This window comes from Rhinolophus ferrumequinum, chromosome 16, assembly GCF_004115265.2.
Source record: "Rhinolophus ferrumequinum isolate MPI-CBG mRhiFer1 chromosome 16, mRhiFer1_v1.p, whole genome shotgun sequence".
Classification (NCBI taxonomy): domain Eukaryota; kingdom Metazoa; phylum Chordata; class Mammalia; order Chiroptera; family Rhinolophidae; genus Rhinolophus; species Rhinolophus ferrumequinum.
Genome location: NC_046299.1, coordinates 45,367,393 through 45,393,928, shown reverse-complemented (window position 1 = coordinate 45,393,928; position 26,536 = coordinate 45,367,393). Strand labels below are relative to the sequence as shown.

At 33.7% G+C, this 26,536-nt stretch overlaps 1 protein-coding gene across 3 annotated transcripts in view; it reads left to right on the top strand.

Moving 5' to 3' along the window:
• Positions 1–26,536, top strand: part of CTNNA3 (catenin alpha 3) — a 1,431,866-nt gene that overhangs the window by 1,110,236 nt on the left and 295,094 nt on the right. For all 3 annotated transcript variants that reach the window (XM_033130597.1, XM_033130596.1, XM_033130595.1), the window contains exon 13: positions 14,190–14,341. In XM_033130597.1, coding sequence (XP_032986488.1) covers positions 14,190–14,341 — 152 coding nt within the window. The remainder of the gene's footprint in view (positions 1–14,189; positions 14,342–26,536) is intronic.

The following is a 26,536-nucleotide window of genomic DNA, read 5'->3' as shown; positions in this document are numbered from 1 at the left end:
ACACAAACACACAGGGGCGCACACACACACACACACACACACACAGGTTAGGCACATATATGAGTACCTTCTAAGTACCTTATCCTTGTAGTACATAAAATAAGGTGACAAATAATGGTATATGGAACACAAAAGCAGAATACTTATGCAGTGTGAGATGCAGGCGGGAAACGGAGTAAGTCACACAAGGCTCCCTGAACACTTATTATCTGTAGTGACTTTTAAAAAAGACGGGGAATATTATTGTGATGAAGAAAATGAAGAAAGGCATACGTTAGGAAATAATGAGCAAATAAAGAGAAGTGTAAATAAGTTGACATGTAGGGAAACTATAAGCTGTTTTGAATGGTTGAGCCATAAAATGACAGATGTGAAATTACAGGAGATGGAGCTGAAGGGGAGGAATAAGTTAAATGGAAGCAATTAATGCTATGATTACAAGCTTGGTTTTCATCCTTGCAATAATTAAGTGTCAGCCAATGGGTTTCACCAGGTCAGGGAAATGGTGAGCATCAATAACAATTACTGCGAAATTGGTGGGATGGATAGATCTGAGGACAATATATGGCACATGAGTTGGGGAGGCTATCATCTCAGTCAACATGAAGTAAAGTGAGGAAGACCTGAATTACACCAATGATAGTGGGGTTTTGGAGAGTATTCTGATTTAAGAATTTTGTAAGATGCGAAATATAACCGATTTGATGAGAGAGGGAAGAGAGGGTGGAGGGGAGAAGGCGAGAATGACTCTTAGCCATCTTGCTTAGGTGCTTGGGTAGATGGAAGTTATGTTTACTAAGATGAGAAATATATGAATGATGGAAAATTTGGTGAAAGAAGTGATTCCTTCATTTTTGTACATGGTGAGTTGAAAGGTGCATATAGTTTATGAAGTATGAGACACATCAAAGTCCACGTGTGTAAATCTCAAGGAAGAAATGAGAACTGAATGTAGTAATTGGGGAGTTTTATTTGTATAGGCAGTAAATGAAAGGCACAAAGAAAGATGGAAGTATCTAATTCAAATACTTCATTTTACCAATCAGCATTTTGGTTATCACAAAGAACAATGTAACCTGGGATAAAATATAAAAAAAATACATTGTTCTACTCTTAAGCTACACAGGATCAAGACAAACAATACTCATGCAATGGGATCAATTAGATATCTTTGGAGAAAACTCAATAAAGATATTTTAAAAGAAAACATGTACAAGTACATATTTCCTGTTGTCAAAAGGGCAAAAACCATTTAGGATCTGGTGCTTGATCTTAGTTCCAAAACCTCTACTATTTTGTATCTTCAGTTTTAATATGGATGCTTATTTTGTGAAGATTCCTTTAGTATTTTAAATGCGGTACTCCTAGAGTGACCCTAGAGTATGTCCCTTTTATTGAGTTAAGAGCACAAGCCATAAACATTTTGAGTTTAAGACATTTAAATGAAAGAGAACCCTTTACTGTTCGTGGGAATACTTTATGTAGCCTATTCATTGCTAAATATAATACTATGACTTCCTTCCTTTTTCTTTCTCCTAACATTTGAATGTAAAATATATAAAATAGAGTTATATCAAACATCTATGTTGTGATATATTTGCTCTCTGAACATCTGAGTTTAGAGAATGTATTATTATTATTATTATTATTATTATTATTATTATTATTACTACTACTACTATTATTAATCCTCCTTGGTTTTTAAAAAATTAGGTGCAACAATTAAAACAAAACAAAACCCCTCATAAACATACTCATTAGTATGAAAAGTGGTAGAAGGAACACAGGCTTTGGAGTCAGGAGAATTATGTATTGAAAAAGTCTCTATTAATTTTTAACTATAAATATGGGCAGTCATCAAAATTTCACTTTTCTTATCTGTAAAGGGTTTTATTTTTAGGATGAAATTATATCATCATTTAATCAGTTATACTTCTTTCAACTATGAGTAACAGAAAGTTTTACAGGTTTATATATCAAGAAGTTCAGGGTTGTTTAATTCATCATTTTACAAACCCTAACAAAAATATGTTTTTTTCTCTGCCATTTTAATATGCTAGCTTTTCTCTTTGTTGTAAGATGGTCACGGCAGTTCTAGGAGTCACACCCAGACAGAAAACTGTCCAGAGAAAGAAGGATTATCTCTCTGGTGTTTTCCTTTGAGCAAGAAAGTCTTTCCCAGACATCTTTCCCCAATACACTTCCTTAATTCTCATTGGCCATAATAGGGTCTCTGGTCTCTTTAAACCAATTATTGACAAGAGAAATGATTGGGTAATAAACAGGATTTACCTCTGAGCTGATAACTATATCACCTTTCTGATGTGTGGGTGCCTGAACCACTTCATGGTTCTTTTAGCAAAGATGTTGGCAATGAGTACTGGGGAGCCAACCAATTATATCTGCTGCATGTGATTCTCAAACTGTGATCCTTGGAACAGTAGCATTACATCACTTGGGAACATGTTAAAATTCAAATTCTTCTGTTTCACATCGGACCTACTGAACCGGGAACTCTGTGGGCCCAGCCATCTGTGTTTTAATGGGCCCTGCAGGTGATTCTGATACAGGATAAAGTTCAAAAACCACTCTGTCACAATCAAGTTTACTGAGGAACAGATTTACTATTTGCTCAGAGCTATGGCTTTGCACAACTCCAGAGAACACATATGAAATGCAAAGAAGGAAGTAACTGCCAACTAGGAAGTTTGACTACAAATCTAGATATTTTACTACCATGCTCTACTGCCTCCACCATGTGTAAAGCACTGGCGAAATTATTGGCCCTTAGTAAGTAATCAATCAATGTTTGCTTTTATCCTAGAACCATATTTGCATCAGATATTGTGGTTGTCACTTTCTGATAGATTATCGTATTTTGCAATTTGGATCTGAGGTTTCCCACATCAAGAGTATTGCCAACGGGCATTTCTGTTTTTTCCATGTCTTGGCTATTGTAAATAGTGCTACAATAAACATAGGCGTACATATATTTTTTTTCAAAGGAGTGTTTTGGATTTCTCTGAATAGTTACCTAAGAGTGGAATTGCTGGGTCATAAGGTAGTTTCATTTTCAATTTTTTGAGATACCTCCATACTAATTTCCAGAGTGGCTGCACCAGTCTGCAATCCACTGAACACCTGAAGCCGAAGCTGAATAATATTGAGTGTCACCTATAAGTTAATATATATACATAGTCACAGGATGTGGAGTACAGTGTAGGGAATAGAGTCACTGGAATTGTAACAGCTATATACGATGTTAGAGCAGTAGTAGACTGGGGGAAGGAAGGAGGTTATCACTGTGTGGGGGGTGTAAATGTCTAACTACCCTGTTTCCCTGAAAATAAGACCTAGCTGGACCATCAGCTCTAATACGTATTTTGGAGCTTATATTAATTTTTGTTCCAAAAGACACATTAGAGCTGATTGTCCGGCTAGGTTTTATTTTCGGGAAATAAGGTATTACATTGTTTTGTACACCTGAAACTGATAAAAAAAGGGAGCATTAGTCACTTTCATTTGCACACACACACACACACACACACACAAATCAATTTATCCCATCAACACTTATTATAGTATCTAAAACAAATGGAAGTTCTTTTGCCTAATATCCCTGAACGCCTATCCTTCAAGAACTTCCTTGCTGTTGACATCAATTTCAAATAATTTATGATTCACTCCTGTCAAAAGTCATTTATTTATTAAATTCATCTTTACAATCAAAATTCTCTAAGTCTTATTTCTGTATCATATCAGAAAACCAAAAAGGTACAAACAAAATTCTAGTACTTCAACTTTCTAAAGAAAATGATGTTGATGTTGAATCAAAATAGTTTTATGAATAATGCTTTTGCATTTTCTGTTACATTATTTGTGAAGACTTTTGTTGATTATGTTATTTAGTAACAAAAAAATACCTAACTGATACATCTATTCCTCTCCGCTCACAGTGTTGAGGAGGAAAACTTTTTAAGTCTCTCCCAATTAAAATTTCTAAGTCCTCAGCTTTACTTTTGTAGATAACCTGAATCATATAACTCATTGCTTCATTTTTGCCTGGACTACAAAAGGTCAGTTTTATACAGAATTGTTTGCTGTATCTTAACTGTAGAATATTTTGATGTAATTATGTTTGTATAATCCCCAACTTTCATTATGTGGCTTCTGATATGTTGGCCTTGTTTTAAAAGTTTATTGTGCCCTTGATTCCTTTTATAAGCTGCCTTGAATTCTTTGTTTGTTTGTTTGTTTTTGAAGTAGTAGACTTATGAAAATAAACCTCTCCTTCCATCCACTCAAACATCCTTACATCATGTGTCTGTGCACCCATCTTTTCTTCCACCTACCTTTGCTTTCTTTTAGATACCCTTCCATCAGTCCATCATGTACCTATCCTTCCATTTTTTTTTTAAATTTCTTCCTTCTTTTAACCAAATATAGCCAGGGAAAGTGAACACAGTGCGTGTACTCGTATGACTGTGAATAGACCCATGGGTGATTCAGAGAGTGTCTAAACTAGAAGTAGACCAATTTATTCATTTACAAAAGAACTTTAACTCCATTTTTTGGCTGACTTTTCACAATCCTAACTTATATTGCTATACATGTTTTTGGATTACTGCGTTACTTAAAAATATTAGTGTGGTTATAAATCTTGATTTACTTTAGTAGACTTGCTTAACACAGTGTTTGTAAAACAATGTACACAAATCCAGCTTTACAAAAAAAAAAGAAATCAGGGAGTAAATATTAGTAAAGGGAGTAATTCAATACAACAGACTCACTCAAGAAGTTCACAATCAATTTCTGCTCAACTTTCTAGAAAAATATCTATTGCATGGATTAAATATGTTATATATTTAAACTATGCTAATGTGGGTTCTCTGAAATTTTTGAGATATTGATTGTAATAGTAGGATGCTTCAAAATAAATGAATGTCACATACAAGAAAAATGAATTTGTTCTTTAAAAATCTTAATTTTGTACACGTTGTACATAGGAAGCTCTTACAAACCATGATGTATTCAGTGAGTATAGGGAAAATAAAATCACTCTATCAATGAGATCGAGTCTATACACTTTCACTGTAATATTATAACTCACTAAAATAATTAAAATTCTGTTAGAGTGAAAGTCACATGTTGGAACTGAAATTCCAGACATTCTTAACATACATTAAAACTAGTATAATTTCAGCAGACGTAGAATCCCGTAACCCTTGAGAAATTAAAACAATATGGTGAATATATCTATAATATCACAAAGAACAAATAAAAATATGCATTTTCTTGTTTATTACCTCTGTTCATACCAAGGTCAACAAAGCTTCGAAAGGTATTAGTATATAGAATCTGATATACAATTTTGCTATAACCTAGGACATTTGCAGGTGTCAAAGAAGGTTTTTTCAAAGGTTTATAATTCATATTGGTGAACTATACACAGAAAAACTACACAGAATATACCCATTTCACTCTTCTAGCATCTAAATCAATGTCCCACAGAGGGCAGGTTCTCAACAAATATTTAATTGCAAATATTGGAACAGTGATATCCAAGAGAACATTTTGAAGTGATGGAACTGAGTTAGATTTACATTAAAATGGTAACCACATGTGGTAGGCTAGAATGACTGAGGCAGTGGATTTTTCATTGTATTTAATATATATTCATTTAATGGACAGTTAAATATCTTACTTTTAGTGGCTACTGTATTGGACACACAGCTTTAGAAAATAGTCAAGTGTAATCAACTTACACCTTGAAAATTCAAAACAAATTCATTTGTTCATTTGGTCCTATTTTTATTTTGTTTTAGGTTTCCTTCCCCTGCTTATATCTTTGTTGTCAATATTTTTAGTTGGATAATCTTAATATGCTTTCAAAAATAAAAATATACAAAATATATTACCAGAGATGAATCTCTCTTTTCATATTCCCTCCATCCCCTTCTTATCATCCCTTGTAAATAGGACGTTTCCTTACTCCTTCATTTATCCTTTTTGTGAGTCTTTTTTTAATGTGTGTGAAAATAAGCAGATTAAGATGTGCTTTCTCATTTCCCCTTCATTCTTTCACAAAAGGTAATATTTGCTATAGCATATGAAATCATGAGTTAATACTGACATCTCCAATGCACTCCCATCACATAGGGTTCTTCTTTGTCTTATTTCATTCCATAGTAGTACCTCCTTATTCCCTAGTGAGAACCTCGACTCTCAAGAATGCCTACATGTTTAGTTATCATCTCAATGCTACAGCATGCACAAATAACAGGGTATTTCTTACACTGCTTTTCTGACTCCGTTTCCTCAGTCCCATGTCTTGCTCTTTTGGATTCACCTTTTAAGAATCTATTGCCAAGTATTCTCCTAATGAGGAGTTCATAGAAATTAAACATTCTGTGTGCTTTCATGTCTGAACGAATCTTTGTCTCACTATTCACATAATGAATTGGCTGAGTATTGAATTTCAAGTTTAAAATAATTTCTCTTTAGAATTTGAATGCATTACTTCATCTTTTTCCCTTCACTATCTACTGCTATTCATGAAAAGTCTAATACCAATTTGAATTTAATATTTTATAAATGACCTTTTCTCTCTTGAAGATTTACTTCTCTTTATCCTCGGTGTTCTGTAATGTTTGAGGATATGTCTCTGGATGGTTATCCTTGCAAGAAGCAGTAGAATTATAGTGGTGATGGGTGTGTTCTGTGTCTGAGTACTGAGTTTGAATTCTGACTCTGTTTCCTACCTCTTTCCTGAGGAAACAAAGGTGACTTGATAGAGTTTCCGTTTTTAAGAGCTCTCTGTTAGGTTTTTGGAAATGGCTGAGTACAGGAAAACACATAGAGTTAGAGACATAGAATCTTTGACACATGTAAGTCTTAGAGTGTTAGAATGTTCAACAGACAAGATTACCTGATATAGCTGCAGGCATTGGTAGTGATCAGGGAAAGTTTTGCAGAGGAACTGACATCTAAATTGGTAGAAAGTTACCAGTATCAGGAAAAGAGCTCTACTTAGACATATAATAATAGACAGCTGGCAGACAGTTGAAATTTGGAGAGCTGGAATCAACTCTTCATTCTCACCTAAGGAACCCCACAATACCAAAGGTCAAAGAAAGATATGTTTCTCCTACTAGATGCCCTCCCACCCTATCTATACACCTCAGCATCTTTAAAGAGTCATTTCCCCTAAACTTGTTCCCTGTACCTGTGGCCTGAGATAACCCTGCAGACTGAACTTTGGTTTGCTAGAGCTATAGACCTTGAAGAGCTCCTTTGCCTGTGTATTTTTTCCCCCTGATTTGTGTTTTTCTTAATAGTAGAAACAGGAGATATTAAAGAATGATCTTAGATAGCGTGGTGGGAAATTCTAAAAGAGGAATATTTAACAGCTAAAATTTAAGAATGACAAGAGGGTATATAAAAAATTAAAAGTCATTTGGAGACTTGACTAGCAGAATGTAGGTAGGTAGGAAAATATAACCACAAGAAAGGCTAAAATGTAAAAGATGGAATATGCCAAGTGTTAGTGAGGATGTAGACCACGAGAACACTCAGACATTGTTCCAAATTTGTTCCAAAATTTTGGAAACTGCCAGTGTCTAATAACATGGCACATACATTTACTCTATGACCCAGAAATTCCACTGATATATATATATATATATATATATATATATATATATATATATATATAATATATATATATCCTAACATATATATATATATATATATATATAATATATATATATATATATATATATATTCTGAAAATATGAATTTATATTCCCTGAAATATGTGCATATATTCCTAGCACCAAAAGACATGCCGGAGTACAGGAGTATAGCATCACTATATATAAAACAGTCCCAAACTGGAAATTATTCAAATGCTCATTAACCATAGAATAGATAAATATAACTGTACAATGGGGTATACTATACAGTAATAAGAATGAGTAATCTAAAACTACATGCAACAATGTGGGATGAATTACATAAATTTAATGATGAATGAAACTTGATACAAAAGAGTCTATATACAGTATGATTCCATTTGAATGAACCCAAACAGGAGAACTAATGTATTCTCTTAGAACTTTCCAGTCTCTTAGTGTAGTAGTTATCCACTGTGGAACATATTGTTCCAAAACCTAGCAGGTTAAAACAGCAAATATTTATTATCTATCCCATGTTAGGATTCCAGCAGTGGCTTAACTGGGTGGTTCTGCTTTAGAGTCTCTCATGATGATGCAGCCACAACGTTATCTGAGGCTGCAGTTATCTGACAGCTTGAGTGACACTAGAGGATCTGCTTCTGAATCCACTCACATAGCTGTTGTCCTAAGGCCTGACATCCTTTCTAGTTATTGGCAGCCTCAGATACATGGACTCTCTATAGGGCTCTTCACAACAGAACAGATAAAGTTCCCAGAGCAAGGAATACATGTGAGAGAATGACAAAGATGGAATCCTTGATTTTTTTTTTTAACATAGTCTAAGAAATAATATACTATCGCTTATGCTATATTCTACTGGACACACAGATCTGGTACAATGTGGGAAAAGAGTACACAAAGACACAAATCATTGGAGGGTCACTGGGGGCCATGTTGAGGGCTAGCTATCACATCTTGGTAAAAATTTAAGTTGATGGATTTTGAGAAGTTTAATCATGTAGGAATTTGCATTGATAATTAAATATTTGAGAATTGTACAGAGTAATACAAAGAAAACTAACCAAATATATATATATATATATATATATATATATATATATATATATATATATATATATATTTTCTTTTTTTCTTTTTTTTAAGAGGCAATTTGTTAACTCCATTAAAATGCAGTGGTGCTTAAAGGAGCAAAGTTCATTATCGAAATTTACTTGGTCCACATCCAACATTAAATACTGAAATAGTCATAATCATTTAACCATTCTTGTGATGTAAACATATTTGAAACTGATGTGAGGAAAAGTGTGAAAGAGCTACATGCTTATCTGATATTAAGTAGTCATGGACTAGTTTCAAAAACATTTAAATCAAGGGATATTATTTATTAGTATTAACATATTAATTAGAAACATTAAGATTTTTAATTTTTTACTTCCTGGAAAAGAGCTAAGTCTCTAAGTCACTGGAGATATCCAAAATTGGAGACTCAGGCTAATTAAGTGATCCAGAGATGCATATGTAGAAACAAGATATCTACCAGACGGAAAACATTTATTAATATCACTATCATGAAGCTCTGACAGTCTTTTCTCTCTGTCATTTTATTTCTTTTTATTTTTTGGAGTTGTCCAGATGTTTGAAAGGTAGGTACAGAGCAGAATAGTGAGGTTGGACGTACTGCTCTTGTTAACTGTGTAATGTTTCATAAAGCACTCACTCACTCTGATCCCTAATTCTCTCATTTGAAAAATGGCAAAATTCTCACCAGTCATTGAATCTTATGATATATAATCTGTGAGGCATCAAACACATTTCTTATACATAATATTGGCTTCCTAGATATTAAACAAATATGAACCACAATAATAATTTTTTTTAAATGAAGGATATGAGGCATTTATAAAAGTCATGCAAGTGCTTAATTGCACATTCAGCTCTTATTCCTTTTCACTTATTTAGCATAATGTAAATAAATGATGACAGCATTATGTTAACTTTCAAAGCCAAATTTTTCGATCATTAGTATTTTTCAAAGATAATCATATAATTAGAAATGTTTTAATCTGCATTTTATTCATGATAGGAAACATAATTTGGTGACAACATTTGAGATGATTACCTGTAATAAGTCTGAATTCTTTTCTGAATTTTGAATTTTCTGAATTTTCTCTATTTAATCCAATAATTATGTACCCACACCTAATTTCAAATGCTCATAATAAATTTAGAAAGGATTAAGAAGGGATAAAATATTATTGGGTTACTACCAGAGAGAAACTCAAGGCCTAGGAGAAGTTGGCCCTATAGCTTTGTCAACCTCGTCGACACACAATTATCATAAATTCCCCTAGGAAAACTGAAATTTAGATTTAATTTATCAAAATAAGGTAATGTGGCTTTGGGGTTTAGGCCCTAAAGTCTCAGTTACCAGCCCACTTATTATTAGCTGTGTGACATCAACTTCCTCATCTATAAAATCAGGGTAGTAGTATTTCCTGCCTGACAGGGCACTATGAAGATCAAATGTGATAATACATTAAAATGCTTAGCACAGTGCCAAAATGAGTGAGTATGCAATGGACACTAGCTATATTCTTTATATTCTGAATAAAATCAATAGACAATGTATAGATCTATGAAGAGTTCAGAACTGACTTTGAATTTGGCAGTGTAAAATAGACAAGATACTTCAAATTTGAAGCTGACCATGTATTGACCCAGAGGCTACCTTTGTTCAATAAATCTACACACCAAAGTTCAGGACAGTTTATCCTACCTGGCATTTCAACTGATTAGATTGCATTTGTTTAAGGTATTCCCCTTTTTGATCAATGATTGTATAACGTGATAGTGTATTATGTGTGAACCTTATTTTCTTGAAACTTAGGTAGATTATGGATTCAAGACAGATTTGTCAATTTGTTATTCCTTCTAAATTACCCTTAACTGGCTACTTAATTATATTCCCTTTGTATTTTCTTGAAACATTATAAAAAATACTCCTAGTCTCATCCAAGCAACCATATGTCCATAGTATTAGTAAAACACACCCACAGCTGATGTTTAAGCTAATGAAAAGAGAAATGTAGTACATATCAGCTTTGAATAGTTCATTTATGCTGTTAGAGTGAAAAAGTAGTAGTTTCCATCTGCACTTCAGAAATTAAACCATTGCTTCTGGAAGATTTTATTTTAATTGGAGCTAATATTAGTTCATTAGTAAAAGTCCCCTAGAGGAGTTAAAATGAAATCATGTTACAATAAAGAAAACGCTATGTTGTCATGTTGTCTTTGCCTTAAAATACCTTAAAATTTTCTCACATTATCTCACGTGGTAGTGAAAACTAGATCCTTACATGATTTTATGTTTGTCTTTTTTTTTTTTTTTTTTTTTGCCAAGATCCACATAGGAATATGTTCGGAGAAATTCACTGTTGTAGAGACCAATATTTACAGACTGAAAGTGTTGCTGGAGAGAATTAAATTATTATTATATGGCACACTTGTTTGGTAGGTGAGAAAAACTATTTTTAGTGGTGAAGATTATGAATAAAGTTATGTCAACAATAGACCATCGCAGGTTTTGAGACCACATCTCTGTATATTTAGCTACGTCTTTAGGGCTAATAGAGGATGTCTAAGTGAGTAGGAGCTCCTTTGTCCTTCTCTTTGGAGTAGCAGTTTTGGTGTGGGGTTTGCTGTTCCCCCTTAGAACCTAAAGGAAATGTGAAATAACTGGACACATTTTCTTGAGTTCCCTCCTCTGTCAAAGCTATAAGTAAAGATAAACTCATTAAATATGTTGTATATCTTATAAGCCCACATATATGTATTTTTGGAGATTCCTATGTATGAACGAAAGCTAAATCACATTGAAATGCAAACTGATATGTTGCATTGTACCTACATTTTTTTGTCTGGCTTTTTTTTTTTCCATTTTTAAAAAATTAGTTTCAGGTATACAAAGCAACATAATAGTTAGACATTTAAACCCCTCATAAAGTGATAACTCAACCTCCCACCCCAAGCTACTACCCCTCTGACATCTTATATAGCTGTTACAATACCATCAACTATCTTCCCTATGTTGTTCTCCACATCCTGTGATTATATATACCTGTATCTTTAGTTGTAGTGGCATTCAATATTATTCTACTTCAGCTTGTCTAGCTTTTATATATTACATTCATTTACTCATTCATGGATTCTTTCATCCAGTTACTCAATTCATTCAATTACTTATCTGCTATATGCCTGGCCAGGCACTTGGGATATAAAAAAGAAAAAGTTTCAGGGAACCATTGGAAAGTTTTAAACATTGTAATGATGCAACTCATTCATAAAACAACTTATTGAACATCTATTCTATAGCAGATACTGTTGTACTTAATGATAAGAGTAGATTTTGTCAAGTTTATATTTGAAATGAGTCTGAAGCATGAGAAGAACTTAGGAAGAAGGTCTATGATGAGAATTCAAATAGGATAGCGATGGTTAGAGGCCATGGAGCTAGACTTGCCAATGGATTTACAAGATATTTATATGGTAGAGGAGATTTCACTTAGTGGACATTAAGATATTAATAACCTAATATAAAGAGGAAAAAGAAGAGTGGTCAAAGAAGACACCGTGATATTTTTTCAGGGATGACTGAGCACCAAGATAGAAAATGATTAAAGATAATTAGGTTTTCTAGGTGAAAAGGAATATATTTATGTTTAGATAGGAAGAATTTGAGGGGTTATGAAAAATTAAGGTAGAATTTTGCAATGTACAGTTGGATATATATATAGTTCTGGAATCTGGGGGAAGAGGGGAATACCAAGATTAGAGATATAGTTTGGGAGTCACAGCCAAATAAATGAAAATTGTGGTTTGAGACTCTTTCTTCTAGGCAAAGTGGTGTGAGTAAGCTTCCTCCTTGGCTTTGTTATCCCATCTATCTAAAGTAAAACAGTGTTTCATGGAATCTAACTGTAGAGCAGTATTATCCAATTGAAATTTATGTGATGATAGAAATGTTCCATATCTCTATTCTCAAAGCAGTAGTCAATAACCACATGTGTCTGTTGAGCACTTGAAATGTGATCGAGGAACTAAATTTTAAATTTCATTCAACTTTAAGAAATGTAATTTTTAATAATTACATGTAGCCAGGTGCCACTTTTTATTGGACCATACACTTGGAAAATGAACAGGGGAGAAGACCACATTAGTTAATTTTGGTAGGAATAGTGGATAAGAAGTAGGGTATAAATGATGCATTTTAGTAGGTGGAAGAAAGAGAGGACTAGATAAAATATGAGTGCCATGTATATCACCAGCATTTTCCCATATCAAGAACATGGCAGATACGCAAGAGGTGATATACCATACATGCAGATAGGATTTGGATTTAGAAAAAAATAATGTTTATCAATATTTTTGTACCACATAAAGTACTTCTATCTTCCAGGTTTGGAATCATTGCTCTAAAAATTAATCTGTTTTCATCCTTCATCTTCACATGGGACAGAGGCAAATATAATTAATATAATATAATATAATATAATATAATATAATATAATATAATATAATATAATATAATATAAATATAGAATGTAGTAGTTGAATGTAGACTCTGTGTTCTGTAAGTCTGAGTTCAATCTTTGTTCTGCAATATATTAGCAGCATGACTGGGCAGGATTCTTGTTTTCTCTGTGTCTTCATCATTCAACTATTAACCCCAGGTTAATACTTGAGTAGTTTTAAGATTTAATCACAGCAGATACTTAGAAAAGTGACTTGAATCTAGTGAAGAGGTAACGAATGTTACTATCATCAACCTTAAAAGTAAACGTGGAGAAATTTTTTTAATTGAGACTATTTTGAAATATTAATTTAAAAACGGAAAATATATGGATTGCCCTTACTGATAGATGCATCTCTACACTCACTCAATGTTTTGTTATTTTAGATAGAAACATTATGCATGCAAGATCAACAATTTCTTTGATGATTTGTTGATAGGGAAAATATCTTACCAAAATAAAGTTTACAGAATTTTTATTATTTCTATGGTATAGAATCAGTACCTTTACCTAAATTTTCTTCTATTTAGCAACTGAAATGCTTTCTTTCTTTAAGTATCTTTATGTTTACAATTTCAACGGTTATTCACATCAATTCTTTTTTGTAATTTCTTAGGGCTTATGTTCGATAGGATGAGAAATGATTATATGATCCCAAGCTTGGTAAAAACAAAAAAGACATAAAAAAGAAAGATAATCTTTTAAAACATTTCTATAAAAATGCCTCTCTTTGTCTTTTATTCCTTTTACTTTTCAGGAATTCAAGATTATTCTCCCAAAATGTTTTGTCTCTCTATATTAAAGAATTAATCACAATTCTGTTTATCAAATATTTGTTTTAAAATATGATTCTCCATTTCTCAGAAACTCCAGAATTTAAAAATACAAAGGACAATCTTCTCTTTCTTATTCATTTTAACAGCAGTTCCTGAGTTTGTAACACAAGTGAATGTTGCCTTAGAAGCCTTAAATAAAAATTCTTTGGATGTGCTTGATGATAATCAATTTGTGGATGTCTCAAAGAAGATCTATGATACAATTCATGATATCAGATGTGCAGTCATGATGATTCGGGTAAGTTTGCTTTACCTTCCATTGAATGATTGCAACACTTTTCACCATCTGGAATGCCTGGGATGATTGCAAGGAATGTTTTATCTCTATGTCATGATGTGAATGGTGAAGTCTGTTAGAACTTTGGATATTTGGATATTTGTGTGCATCCCAAAAGTCAGATCTACTGTCACAAACAATACTTTCACTTATGTATATGGTTACAACTTATGCAAATGAGCACATTTAACTGCTGTGTGTTCAGAAATGATAGGATTTGCTGTATGCAGGATTCACTGAGGTGTCACATAGCATGATGAGGAGCCAAAGAAAAATGCATAAAGTAATTGCTTTCTTTTCTTGAACAGAAAGGAAAAGATCTTTGTGATCACTGTCCTGAAATTGGTAGGAAAATGTGTTTAAAACAAGGTGTTTCTATAGCCAGAGCCTTTCATACTAGGTCATAGAGTCACAGAGTGTAAGAAATGTCACTTGGAGCTGCCAGGAATGACAAACACTCAAGGTGTTCCAGTCTGGAAGTTGTCTCTTTGAGGAGATATGTGCCATCTTTCCAAGGATGTGAGTGAGCCATTTGTTGTTAGCAAACTGCATATACAGAGGCCAGGATTATTTGTTTTTACTCACATGTTAATGTGGAGTATTTTTTTTTTTAATGTTGTTTAAAAAAACAATGTAAGTTATTTGGGTAATGCTCAGGTAAAGATATGGAAATAACTCTGGATGGGTTTACTAGGAAGCAGATCCTGTGGTAAAGATTTGTGTTGCCATTAGTCTATTTAGGAACAAGTGAGACAGAGAAAGTGAGGCAGGTAAAAGAAGGAACCAACAAGGTGTAATTATGAGTCACTGTGGAAAACTGGGGCTTGATGCTGATAGCTTTACGGGGCGGACTACAGGACAGACCTCCGAATTATCTCACCTGAGGCAAACAAAATCCACTTTACCACCGATTCATCCGTGGTTAAAGGCTACCCCTCTTCAGATGTGTTACCAGAGCCTCCTGTCTCAGCCAATCAAGCTCCTGTGGCCAAAATAAATAACCCTCAGGCAGAGTGGCAGGTGCTTGCAGTAAGAAGATTCAGTAGGACTGGTGAGTGAAATTAATTAAGTATTTATAGAGTTCAACTTGAAAGCTTCTGGATTTCATGGTTAGTAATACTGTGAGATGGAACTAGAAGTACCGAGGAGATAGGGGAAGAGCATGGATAGTATATGAGAGGACTGAATGTCATAGGTAAGTTACACTAAGCAATCTTTAAACTGGAGTCATTTAGGGACCTTGTAAGGGAAAACCTGAAAGCCAGCCGATTATATGTATAAGAGAGAAACCTCAGGATATATATTTGTGACCAGCCTGGAAATATTTGCTCAAATGTGATTGGGAACTGTGGCACGGTACCAGTATTATGTCTGAACTGCAAAGTACCTTTACCAAACATGTTCTTTTTCTAACAAAGGTTTTTATACCTTAGTTGTGTTCATTAGTGGACTGGTAATAGCTCAAAGCTGGAAGGATAGGTGGAACTAGAAGAGAAATACATGGAAGTGTGAAGAAAACACGTGAATTTTAGGAAATAGACTTACCAGAGTGAAACCTGAACATTTCCAGTATCTTGGGGGGATATTTGAGAACATAAACCAGTGAGATAGCATAGGTGAACCAGGGTTGGGAATGAATTTTTTACTGTAAAACGGATGACAAAAAAAGTCTTGTAATCTCTCCCATTTGGATATTCCAGAATTAAATTTTTTTCTTGTTGTCAAAATGGCTTACTTATAGCACATCAAATTATCTTACCATTATTTCTGTATATCCCTCATATTCAGCAGTCCTCTATAGGGCAGGAGAACAATTTGTTGTAATTATTAATAGCCTTAGAGGACAATAATTTTTCTTTGTAATCATTTCCTTTACAAGGTAAATACTTCAATTTCTTTTAGCTTTTCCTCATAGGAATAATTTATTTTGTGTTCTTTTCCAGTCTTTACTCAACTTTTCAACAAACTTCTCAAATAAGACTATCAAAAAGGTTACTCTAATTAGGGCCTGTCCAATGTAAAATAAAGGGGAAGACTTATTCTTTATTGCTATTAATACAGTCAACTTCTGCTTGCCTATTGTTTTCCCTCTTAAACACCATGAATGTTTTGGCCTTGTATATCCCTTCTCCATTTTGATTCAATGTGTGTTCTTGGTCCTAATTCCTAATCCAATGCAACTTCATTGTATTTCTAAATGATTCTTCATATAATTTATCAGGCTACTTTGAAATTTGGTTGCTATACATACCAGTATTAGCATCAGTTAGAAATTTGAGATTATAGTTTTAGTGTCTTCATCTAGATACTAATAAAAGAACTGCATTATACTGGCCCTTCATCTGACTGTAATTTCTTCTAGATAGCTCCACTTAAGGGCATTAGTATTAAGAGCCCTTAGAACCCGACATTCCATCCAGCTGGAATCATATCAGTAAGTGTGTGGTTTAGAAGAATATTTTTTGAATTTTGAGGTAGAGATATTCTTTCTTCAAACATAATTTATGGCCAAATAATAAATAAATAAATAAATAAATAAATAAATAAATAAATAAATAAATAAATAAGATAAAAGCAGAGCCGCTATACTTGAAACCATGAAGGACAGCCCAGAGGCTCATCATCTCTGTCCTTGTACCCCCAATCTTCTACGCAGCCTCTATGGGAACCTTAACAGAATTTCTACAGGATTCTTTGGAGAAAGACTCATACACCTCTGTACTTAACAGCTGATTGGATTATAGAATGAAAGTAGAAGTCTAACTCAGGCACAATTAATGAAAATCACTCATTTTTTTTTTTTTTTTTTTTTGCTTTGAGAACAGTTGTTTATCATAGAAGATAATAAAATTGATCTGGTATAATTGTCTCTTTATAAGGTCAAATTCAATGCCTGACCAATATCCTGACATTAGTTGCAAAGCATTTGAGGAGTGTATCTAGAGAGTCAAGATTAAGGCAATGCATTTATAATTATGCAAGTTCAGAGAGGGATAGGCTATGATCTTGAGGGTGTTTGTGTTACAGAAGCCTAGCCTATGTCTGGATTTTCATGAGTGTTCTTCAATGCCCTTGAGACAATAAAATATTAAGTTAAGATCAGAGCCTGATATTTTATAAGTAGTTTTATAAAAATATGATTATATCTGGCTTTAATATTTATTTTGTTGAATGATTATGTTAGCAATTGTTCAGATTCTTTTTGAAAGTGATAAGCTAAATACTGTGACATTTAATATTACTATTGCCACCGGATTCAGCGTGGAAAATAAGTTTGTAGAATCTCATTCTTAACCTCAGAGAGTGGGGAGTATTAAATATTTTTAAATCTATTTTGTGATTCATATCTATGTGTAAGTTTTACGGTTATTAAGAATCCAAGTAATATAATGGTTAAGACTAAAGCAAGTAACATATCTCACTGAATGTCAGTTTCCTTCTTTGTAAAATAAACTTGGTATTAAATCTAATTCAGAAGGTTATTATGCTGATGAAAGGAGTTAATAGAAACTTAGTACTTTATAAATAGTAGTCTCTTATAAGAAGTAGCTATTATTGCTGCTGCCACTGTGAGTAGTTCTATTACTACTGAAACTGCATATTATTTTTGCCTATATTGTATCTTGAGGAATGTTAGCTATTGAAGCTATAGAAATATGCTCGTGGAATAACATGAAGCCAAAGCCCAAAGAGTACTCGAAGGGTGAAGTTCTAAATAAAGAATTATGTTTTTTCCTCAAGATATTATTTATGTAAGAGGAGACCTAGATTCATTGACATTGGATATCTGCATTATAGATTATTTAATGCAAACTGTGCCTTTGAACCCATATTACTTTAAGCTACCATAGTATTATAGTTCTGCATTTTGTTTTTATAAACCTCTTGAAACATATAAGGAGGACTCTCTATGGCTCATCTTTTTGGTAAAATGTGTTTAACCAGAAATAGGAAATTTAACAAAGGACAAATTAATTGAATTTTGAGAGAGTAACATGGGTATCCAGCAGTGGAACACCCTCAAAAAGAGAAAAAAAAAGTTCAGGGAAAATCCTGTAACAGGTTCCAGTCAGAAAGTAAATTTCATATATTTTGCTTGTGAATTTTCATATGTGACTTATCAAAAGCACAGAGAAAATAGAGAGACACTTTCCAGAGCCAAACGTGAAGATTTTCAGGACCATCACTAAGTTTAGATTTTTTGTGTTAGTTTTCTAACTTTTTATTGCAGGAACTAGGAGTATGTTTTGGATATCTCACTTGATGGATGTTATTTTTTGAAGAAAAAGGGAAAATAAATGAAAAAAATCATTTACATGGCCTTTTTTATATGAACTAGTTTTACAATAATCATTTACATGGCTGCCCAGATTGAAACCTAGTTCAATATAAAACTTTAGCTTATATAGCCAGAAAAATCTTTTGTGTCTAAGTCTACTATACCTACAGAAATGGCTAGATATATGACTATCACTGGAATTACATATAATTTTCTTAATTTCTATGACGTGCACTGTCTTAATTTCTCTGACCTTCTTTCATTCTCCTCCATAACTTATTTTCCTCATAATTTTCAAATATCCTTTTGCTTTATATGACTTCTGGGCCAAGCTGCCATTTGTCTCTGAAGTTTTACACTCTAACTACTGGAGGAAAAGGCTCTGATGGTAGCAGTTAGTCACTAAATGGTATAGAATTAGTGTATATCTTCTACAATTAAAATTCTGTGGGATTAAGTTCAGAAATGACATAGTAAAAAGAATATTGTGTAAGATCAAAAGACATGCATTCATGTCTGTTTTACCAGTTACCACTCATATTGTTACTTTGCATGACATTGTTAATTTCTTCCCTGTAGGGGGAAATGAAAGCATAATATTGAATTATGATTTTCAACCATCATTGCTCTTAAAAATGAAGGACAAAACATTGTTCCCTAAGATTAGGAACAAATTGAGACTGTCCATGCTCCGATGCAATGGAATGTTGTAATGTCCTAACATTACAGTACAGTAAATCAAGAAACAAAAGAAAAAGTATACAGTTTACAAAGGAAAAAGTAAAATTGTATTTGCAAATCATAAGATCAACTATATTGAAAATTCTGAAAGAAATTTTACAACAAAAATAAACCCGCCCTAGTAGAACTGATAAATGAATTTAGCAAGATCACAGATTACAAGGGCCCTATACAAAAAGTAATTTTATAATGGAAGGAAGGAAAAAAATAAAAATAAGGGCACAATTAATGAACTAAGAAATGTACAATGGATAAATACAATGAAACTTAAAGTATGTATTCCTATGTAGTAGCAACAAATAATTAGAAAATATGCCTGTTGAAAGTACAACATATCACAGCATCAAAATAACAAAATAAACTTAGTGATAAATTTAACAAACATATACAAAGTTTTCTCTGAAAATTGTAAGTATTGTTAAGAAAAATTAAATAGACAAGTATTTTAAGAGACTTGCCATATTCCTGAACTGGGGGACTTAATATTATTAAGGTGTCAATTATCCCCAAAATGATTTATAGGTTTAATGCTGTCCCAAACCAATTCTCAGCAGACTCTTTTATGAAAACTGATAATTCAAGGTGGTTTCATGGATGTAAACATTTGTCAAAACTCGTCAAACTATACACTTAAAATTGCATGTAAATTATGTTGACAAAGTTGACTTAAAAAATAATATTTTACCCAGTAACCAACACCTTAGAAAGTAAATAATTTGAATTATATAAAGTCCTACCAAACTGTATTAATTTGGACCAATTAGAAAGGCCTGTATGGACTACAAAAAATGCTGACATATAGAGTATTATAAAATTAATACCTTTCTACTTTATAACTGGTTGCTTGCCAAATATTTCTAATATTTGGGTCCTCTTTTGTTGATTTTTATTTCTCTTGTTTATGAATCATTATGTATTACCTTAGCTGAGGCTGACTTATGGCCTGTGGGACAAATTTGGTCCACCATCTGTTTCGTATGGCCTGTGGGAAAATAATGGTTTTAACATTTTTAAACAGTTGAAAAAAACTGAAAGAAGAATAATATTTTCTGACATGTAAAATTAGATGCAATCTGATTTTCGGAATACAGCCACACCTATATGTATCGATGACTCTTTGTGCTGCAATGGCAAGACTGAGTAATGGCAAGAGACTACATGGCTCACAAAGCCTAAAACATTTATTGTCTGGCTCATTACAGGAAAAGTTTACTGACCCTTGTGTTAGATATTCTGCTTTGGCTCTTTACCAAAATCTTGACTTGCGTTTTCAGGGACTCAGTCCCACCTTTCTTAGTTTTCCCTTATAAATCTAATTGTCCAAAATATTTGCATGTTAGAGTTGTCTTTCGTTCTAAGTTCCTTGTTTCATGTGACCACCCAGAGCAACTTCTACTAATTCTTTCTATTTTCAGTCTAGGGTTCCATTCTCTATCCTCCTTTCCAGGGCTAGGGCTTCTATTTTCCTAGATGCTCTAATTTTTCTACCCCCTTCTTTTTTAGGTCAAACTATCTGTGCTCCTGTCTTTGCAAATTTTGTACGTATGCCCTGCTACTTTACAAAGAGAGTCCTTTAGTTACTAGGACTCACCCTTCTCTAAAGCCTGTGAGATATTTTCATACATTCCTCTTGGTGTTTTGCATCATTCAGTCAGCAGATAAAATCAAATTTTAGCCTAGCCTTTGATTATCACACATTTTGAAATTCTATTTTTGAGGTTTACAGGATGTTGAAATTCATCAGCTTTAGTCAACCATTTCATTTTTTATTTCTTTATTTTCAGTAGTAACCATTTATTCAAAGATTATTGGATTACAAATGAGTTTGCATAAAATAAGTACTTGATAAGCGAGTTTAACATGCAGTGAGTTAGGATGATTACATTCCTCGGTTTCCTTAGGACAAATTTGGATTGTAAACCCTTTCACTCTCAAAAGTATCCAATTTGGATGATAAATTATTTTCACTCTAGTTTCTGGGCCCTGATAGTACTGCTTGAGGTCCTTGGTGTATCACCTCCACCCACGGGGGGCATTCTAGGCTGCCCAGGCACTAATAATCACAGTTTCTTATCAAGCCCGTTTTTCTAACCACAGGGAACACTTTCTTTCCATAGGCTGTCAAATGGTAGTGTCCTCTCTGTGCTTTGCAGACTCTTCGTTGACTGCGGAGAATCTATTCAGGCACCATTTAAAATTTACTAAACATACAAAGACTTGACTCCTTTTTATTTTTCAGTGTTAAGCAGGTTTCCTGAGTTCATCTTAGTCACTCTACTGTTCACTCTCACAGTGGTCTTGCCAGGGAATCCCAGTTAAAACACTCTGTTCTTTTTGGAAGTGATATGACTCCTTTATAGTGTCAGAACACAGTTTATAAAGAAGCCAGTTACCAGGGGGCTTTTTAAGGGAACCTAATAAAAGACCTTTAGCAAAGTAACCTCAGCATTATATGCACATTTAAATTAAACATTCGTGGGAAGAATTCTGTAGTGAGGCTCTTGCTGTTTTCCCTGAAAACAGAGTTTAAGGTAAGGCAAAGCAGAACTGTCTGCCGGCTGGTCAGCAAGGGCTGACATTTTATGCTCTCAGCACACTTAATGGCCTTCCTCATGTGTACACACCATTTGAAGAGACTTTTAACGAAGGGAACAGAGGTGACTCGAGTAAGAAAGAGAGTTCATTGAGAAACATGTTGGTTCAGCTACAAAGCAGCCTTAGTCAGTGATCTCTGTTGCTCATGCTGGGAGAACGATGTTCAGCGTGAAGTCATTCTGGGAAGTGCTCTTTCACCACAGGGTCAAAGCCACTGGACTGGCAGGAGAGTCCATGGTCAAAATATGCTTTGATGCAGACTAGTCCTGCACTCAGAGAACACTGCAGAAGTGCTTCTCAGAGCCTCTGACTCAAAGTAGCCGAGTAGAAGAAGGCAAGCATCTCTCTTTGAAAACACCTTCAGGGAAGTGGCTAGAGTTGTGAATGGAAGAATAATATGGGGAAGATACTTGGTTGTGGAACCTTAAGGGTTTTTTATTTATTGATTTTTCCTGATAACTTCATTATTAAATGATTTATATCTACTATAGATAGACTTGCATTAGTAATGAAATAAATTAGCACATTTGTTTTAAATATTAAATCTAATAATTTTTTATTACTTTACATTTTGTTTTTATACTAAAAATTCTTATGGTATGCTGATCGCTAACCTCAAATAAGATGTTGGGCTGTTTGCCTACATTTGAAAAATAACGTTTAGAAAGTTGAGTAAGTCTTCTAGAGAAAAGAATCTGAAAAATATATTTATGAAGTGATGACTTTTGGAAAACAGACTTTAGTGTAACTAATAGAAGGAGGGATGTTAAGAATTTTGTATTTCCAGTACCTGTAAAGTAAATGATGGTGTTTCAAAAGGAGAAAGACCCTGATGTTTGATAGCAAAATGTCTGTAAGTGAAGTGAGGCACTAGAGGTCACACACTGATTGGGGTAGTAACAGGATAAGATCTAGGGTAGTGGGGCACCTAGTTCAGGACATTTTCCTTTACCGCAGGTGATGGAAACCACCCAGTGTTTTTACAAAACTGGGGCTCTTCTATTTCAACTCTATTCCTTGCTCTTTCAGATTCAGATACACAGCCTTCCTGGCTATTCTTCCAATTTCCCAGATGTGCCTATACCTCTGGCACTTTCCACTTGCATATGCTTTCTACAAGAATTTGCACAGCAGACTGCTTCTTCTTCTTTTTTTTTTCTTTATTAGTTTCAGGTGTACAAAGCAATGTACTAGTTAGACATTTGCACCCCTCACAAAGTGATAACCCCCCCCAATCTACTACACCTCTGACATCATATATAGTGGTGTTAAAATACCACTGACTATATTCCCCATGCTGTACTCCACATCCTGTGACTATATATATATATATGTGTGTGTGTATATATACATATATATGTGTGTATATATATATATATATATATATATATATATATATATATATATATTTGATTATAGTTGGCATAGTTGACATTCATATTATTCAACTTTAGCTTCAGGTATATAGAGCAGTGGTCAGGCATATACAGTCTATAAAGTGATCTCCCTAATAAGTCCAGTGCCCATCTGGCCCCTTACATAATCTTTACAACATTATTGATTATATTTCCCAAATTGTATTTCATATCCTGGTGACTATATTGTGACTACTAATAGACTTCTTTAGGTCTGATCTAGCATCACCTTATATTAGTAGAACATCCTGCATAGATAGTCTATAGAATCACATGTATATATAAGAGCATCTCCCTCTTTACTCACCCTCCATCTTCTCATACAAGCTTATGTTTACATAGTACTTATCATGATAAATGATACGGTGTATGCTTATTTGTTTATCTGTCGCCTGTTCCCCATATGAGAATGTAGGCTATAGGAAAGAAAGGATCTTTAGACCTTTAAAATAAAATCAGAAGTTAGACTTTTTTACAGTTAAATGAAGTGATTGATTTTGTTGCCAAATTTGACATTTGTTTTGAAACATCATCACTTGACATCATGGAATTAAGGGCAAGAAAAATGTTACTTGTTGTATTTTATGTTACAAAAAGGAATGGACAATAGGAAACTACCTTGATAAATACTTTCAGAAAAAAATATTAAAATCACTTGATATTTGGTTTAAGATGGTTCGGTACGTATCAAGAATTTCTACTATGTTTTGTTCTTTGTAGCCACTGATATGATCCCAAATACACATGCATATCTATATCAATGCTATTTGTTTCAGTACAAGCTTCTATAAAGTTGGATATATGTAGTTTTCTTAAAATGTCCTTCATTTTACCTTGTGCAGGTGACAAGTTTCTTCTTTAAAGATGATGATGGTTGTAGAAATAACCCTGATGAGACTTCTTGATTTTATGCTTTAGTTGTGGGGTTATGGAAGAAAGAAAGATCCTGGAGGATGGAGTTTGTGGAAGTTGTTGAACTATATTTTATGCACATTATCCTCCATTATCAGTCCCTTGGTGTTATAAGCTCTGAAAAATCACAAAATTATCCACAAATTTAATGATTAAAATGTGTTTTATACTGTCTCATATTATAGTGTTTGGAACAAAAATCAGAAATTTAATTAAAGTCATAAAATATAGAAAGACACCACAACAAAAATTATTTCTAACCTTTAAAAATGGCTGTAAAATACATTTAAACCAGTCCATAGTGATCTGTTTACTAAAAAATATAAAAATAAAACCAGGGATTTTGCATATACTGTATTATTACTAAAATTAGCGGTATAGGAATAAATTCAAAGCACCTGTTTAACAAAAAATTATATCAATAATGTATTTATAAATGGCTAACCTCTTCCAATGGATTTTACTAATTTCTTTTTTATTAGTTTCAGGTAAACAAAACAATGCAATAGACATTTTACCCCTCACAAAGTGATAACCCCTCTCCCCTAATCTATTGCCCCTCTGACATCATATATATCTATTACAATTTCATTGACTCTATTCCCTATGCTATACTCCATATCTCATTTGTGTGTGTGTGTGTGTGTGTGTGTGTGTATAAATTATAGTTGACATACAATATTATTCAGCTTCAGCTTCAGGTGTACAGTGCAGTGCTCAAGCATCTATACCATGCATGAAGTGGTCTCCCTTCACATAAGACATGTGCCTAACTGACACCCTACAAAACCTTTAAATTATTCATTATATTCTCCAAACTGTCTTTCATATCCCTGTGGCAATAAACATGGGATTTTGTTAATTTAACTCTTGGAAGATGACCTTATTTTAGGTTTGTCTCACAGTGCTTCACCTTCAAGGAAATTCCCCTTCTTTTGAATACTTTGTGACCATGAGTAAATCAAGTCCTCTTTCAACATGGGATTTGCATTTATAAAATAGGGAAAACAAACATACCTGCATAGTAATATGGTTGCTCTGAGTTTAAATGGAAAAACACATGCACAGCATTAAACGAACTTTCTACAACATTGTAAGTGCTCAATGAATTTGTATTAGTATTGCAATGTAGTAACACAAATACAATGAATGTGTTAGGTGTATTAATCAGAGTAACAGATGCTTGCTGCTGTAACACAACCCCCAAATTCCAGTACCTCAATGATGGTTTCTTAACCATTCATGCATTGGTTTGATGCTAGCCAGTTTTCCTAGATAGGTCTCCACCAGGTAACACTGACTCAGTGATTCTGGAATTGCCAATTTTTTGATACTGCCATCTTTATAATGTGGCCTCCACTATTACTGCAGAAGGGGAAATGCAGTAAATGAACAGGAAGTTTGATACCACACCTCAATGTGGCATACTTTCCTCTACATCCCATTGGCTAACAGTCAAATGGGACCCAAATGAAGGGCAGAAAAGCTGGGCAATGTCTGCTTCCTTTATGTCCAAGAAGAAATGGGATTGTTGAACACCTAACCATTCCCTTTCATTCTCTTTGTTCCAGTTATTTTTGCTGTGCAGCAACTACACTAAATGTACTGGCATAAAACACCAATTGATTATGCTAACAGATTCTATGGAATTCAGAAAGGGCATAGGCTCGTTCTCTTACACGTCTGATGTTGGGACTGAGGACAGGGAGACTAAGGAAAACTACATATAGCCTCATGTGACTTGGCTTTCTCACAGCATGATGGCCTCTGGAGAGTTGGCCTTTTTGCGTGGCATTTTAGGAATCCAAGAATAAGTGTTGCAGTTAATAAAGCACATACAACAAATATTTCCTTTTCTAACCTAATCTTTGAAATCATGCACTGTCACTTCTGCCATAATCTATTGGTTACAAACAAGTCAAAAGTCTCCTTAATTCAAAGGGGTGGGGGGTGGGCATAAACCCCACTTTCCAATGGAAGAAGTATAAAGGTCAAAAGAAGCATATGGGATGGGAAATAATGTTGTACCCATCTTTGGAAAATGCATATGCTCCACTTATTATAAATACTCTTAGTATCATTGCTTCATTGCCATTATTAGTAATACACACGTAATTCTTTTTACTGATTAACTTTGTATCTGTGAGTTCAAAAGCCTTCTGCTTATTAAATAGAAAAGAATCCAGTGGAAATACTCTTAAATTATTGCATGCA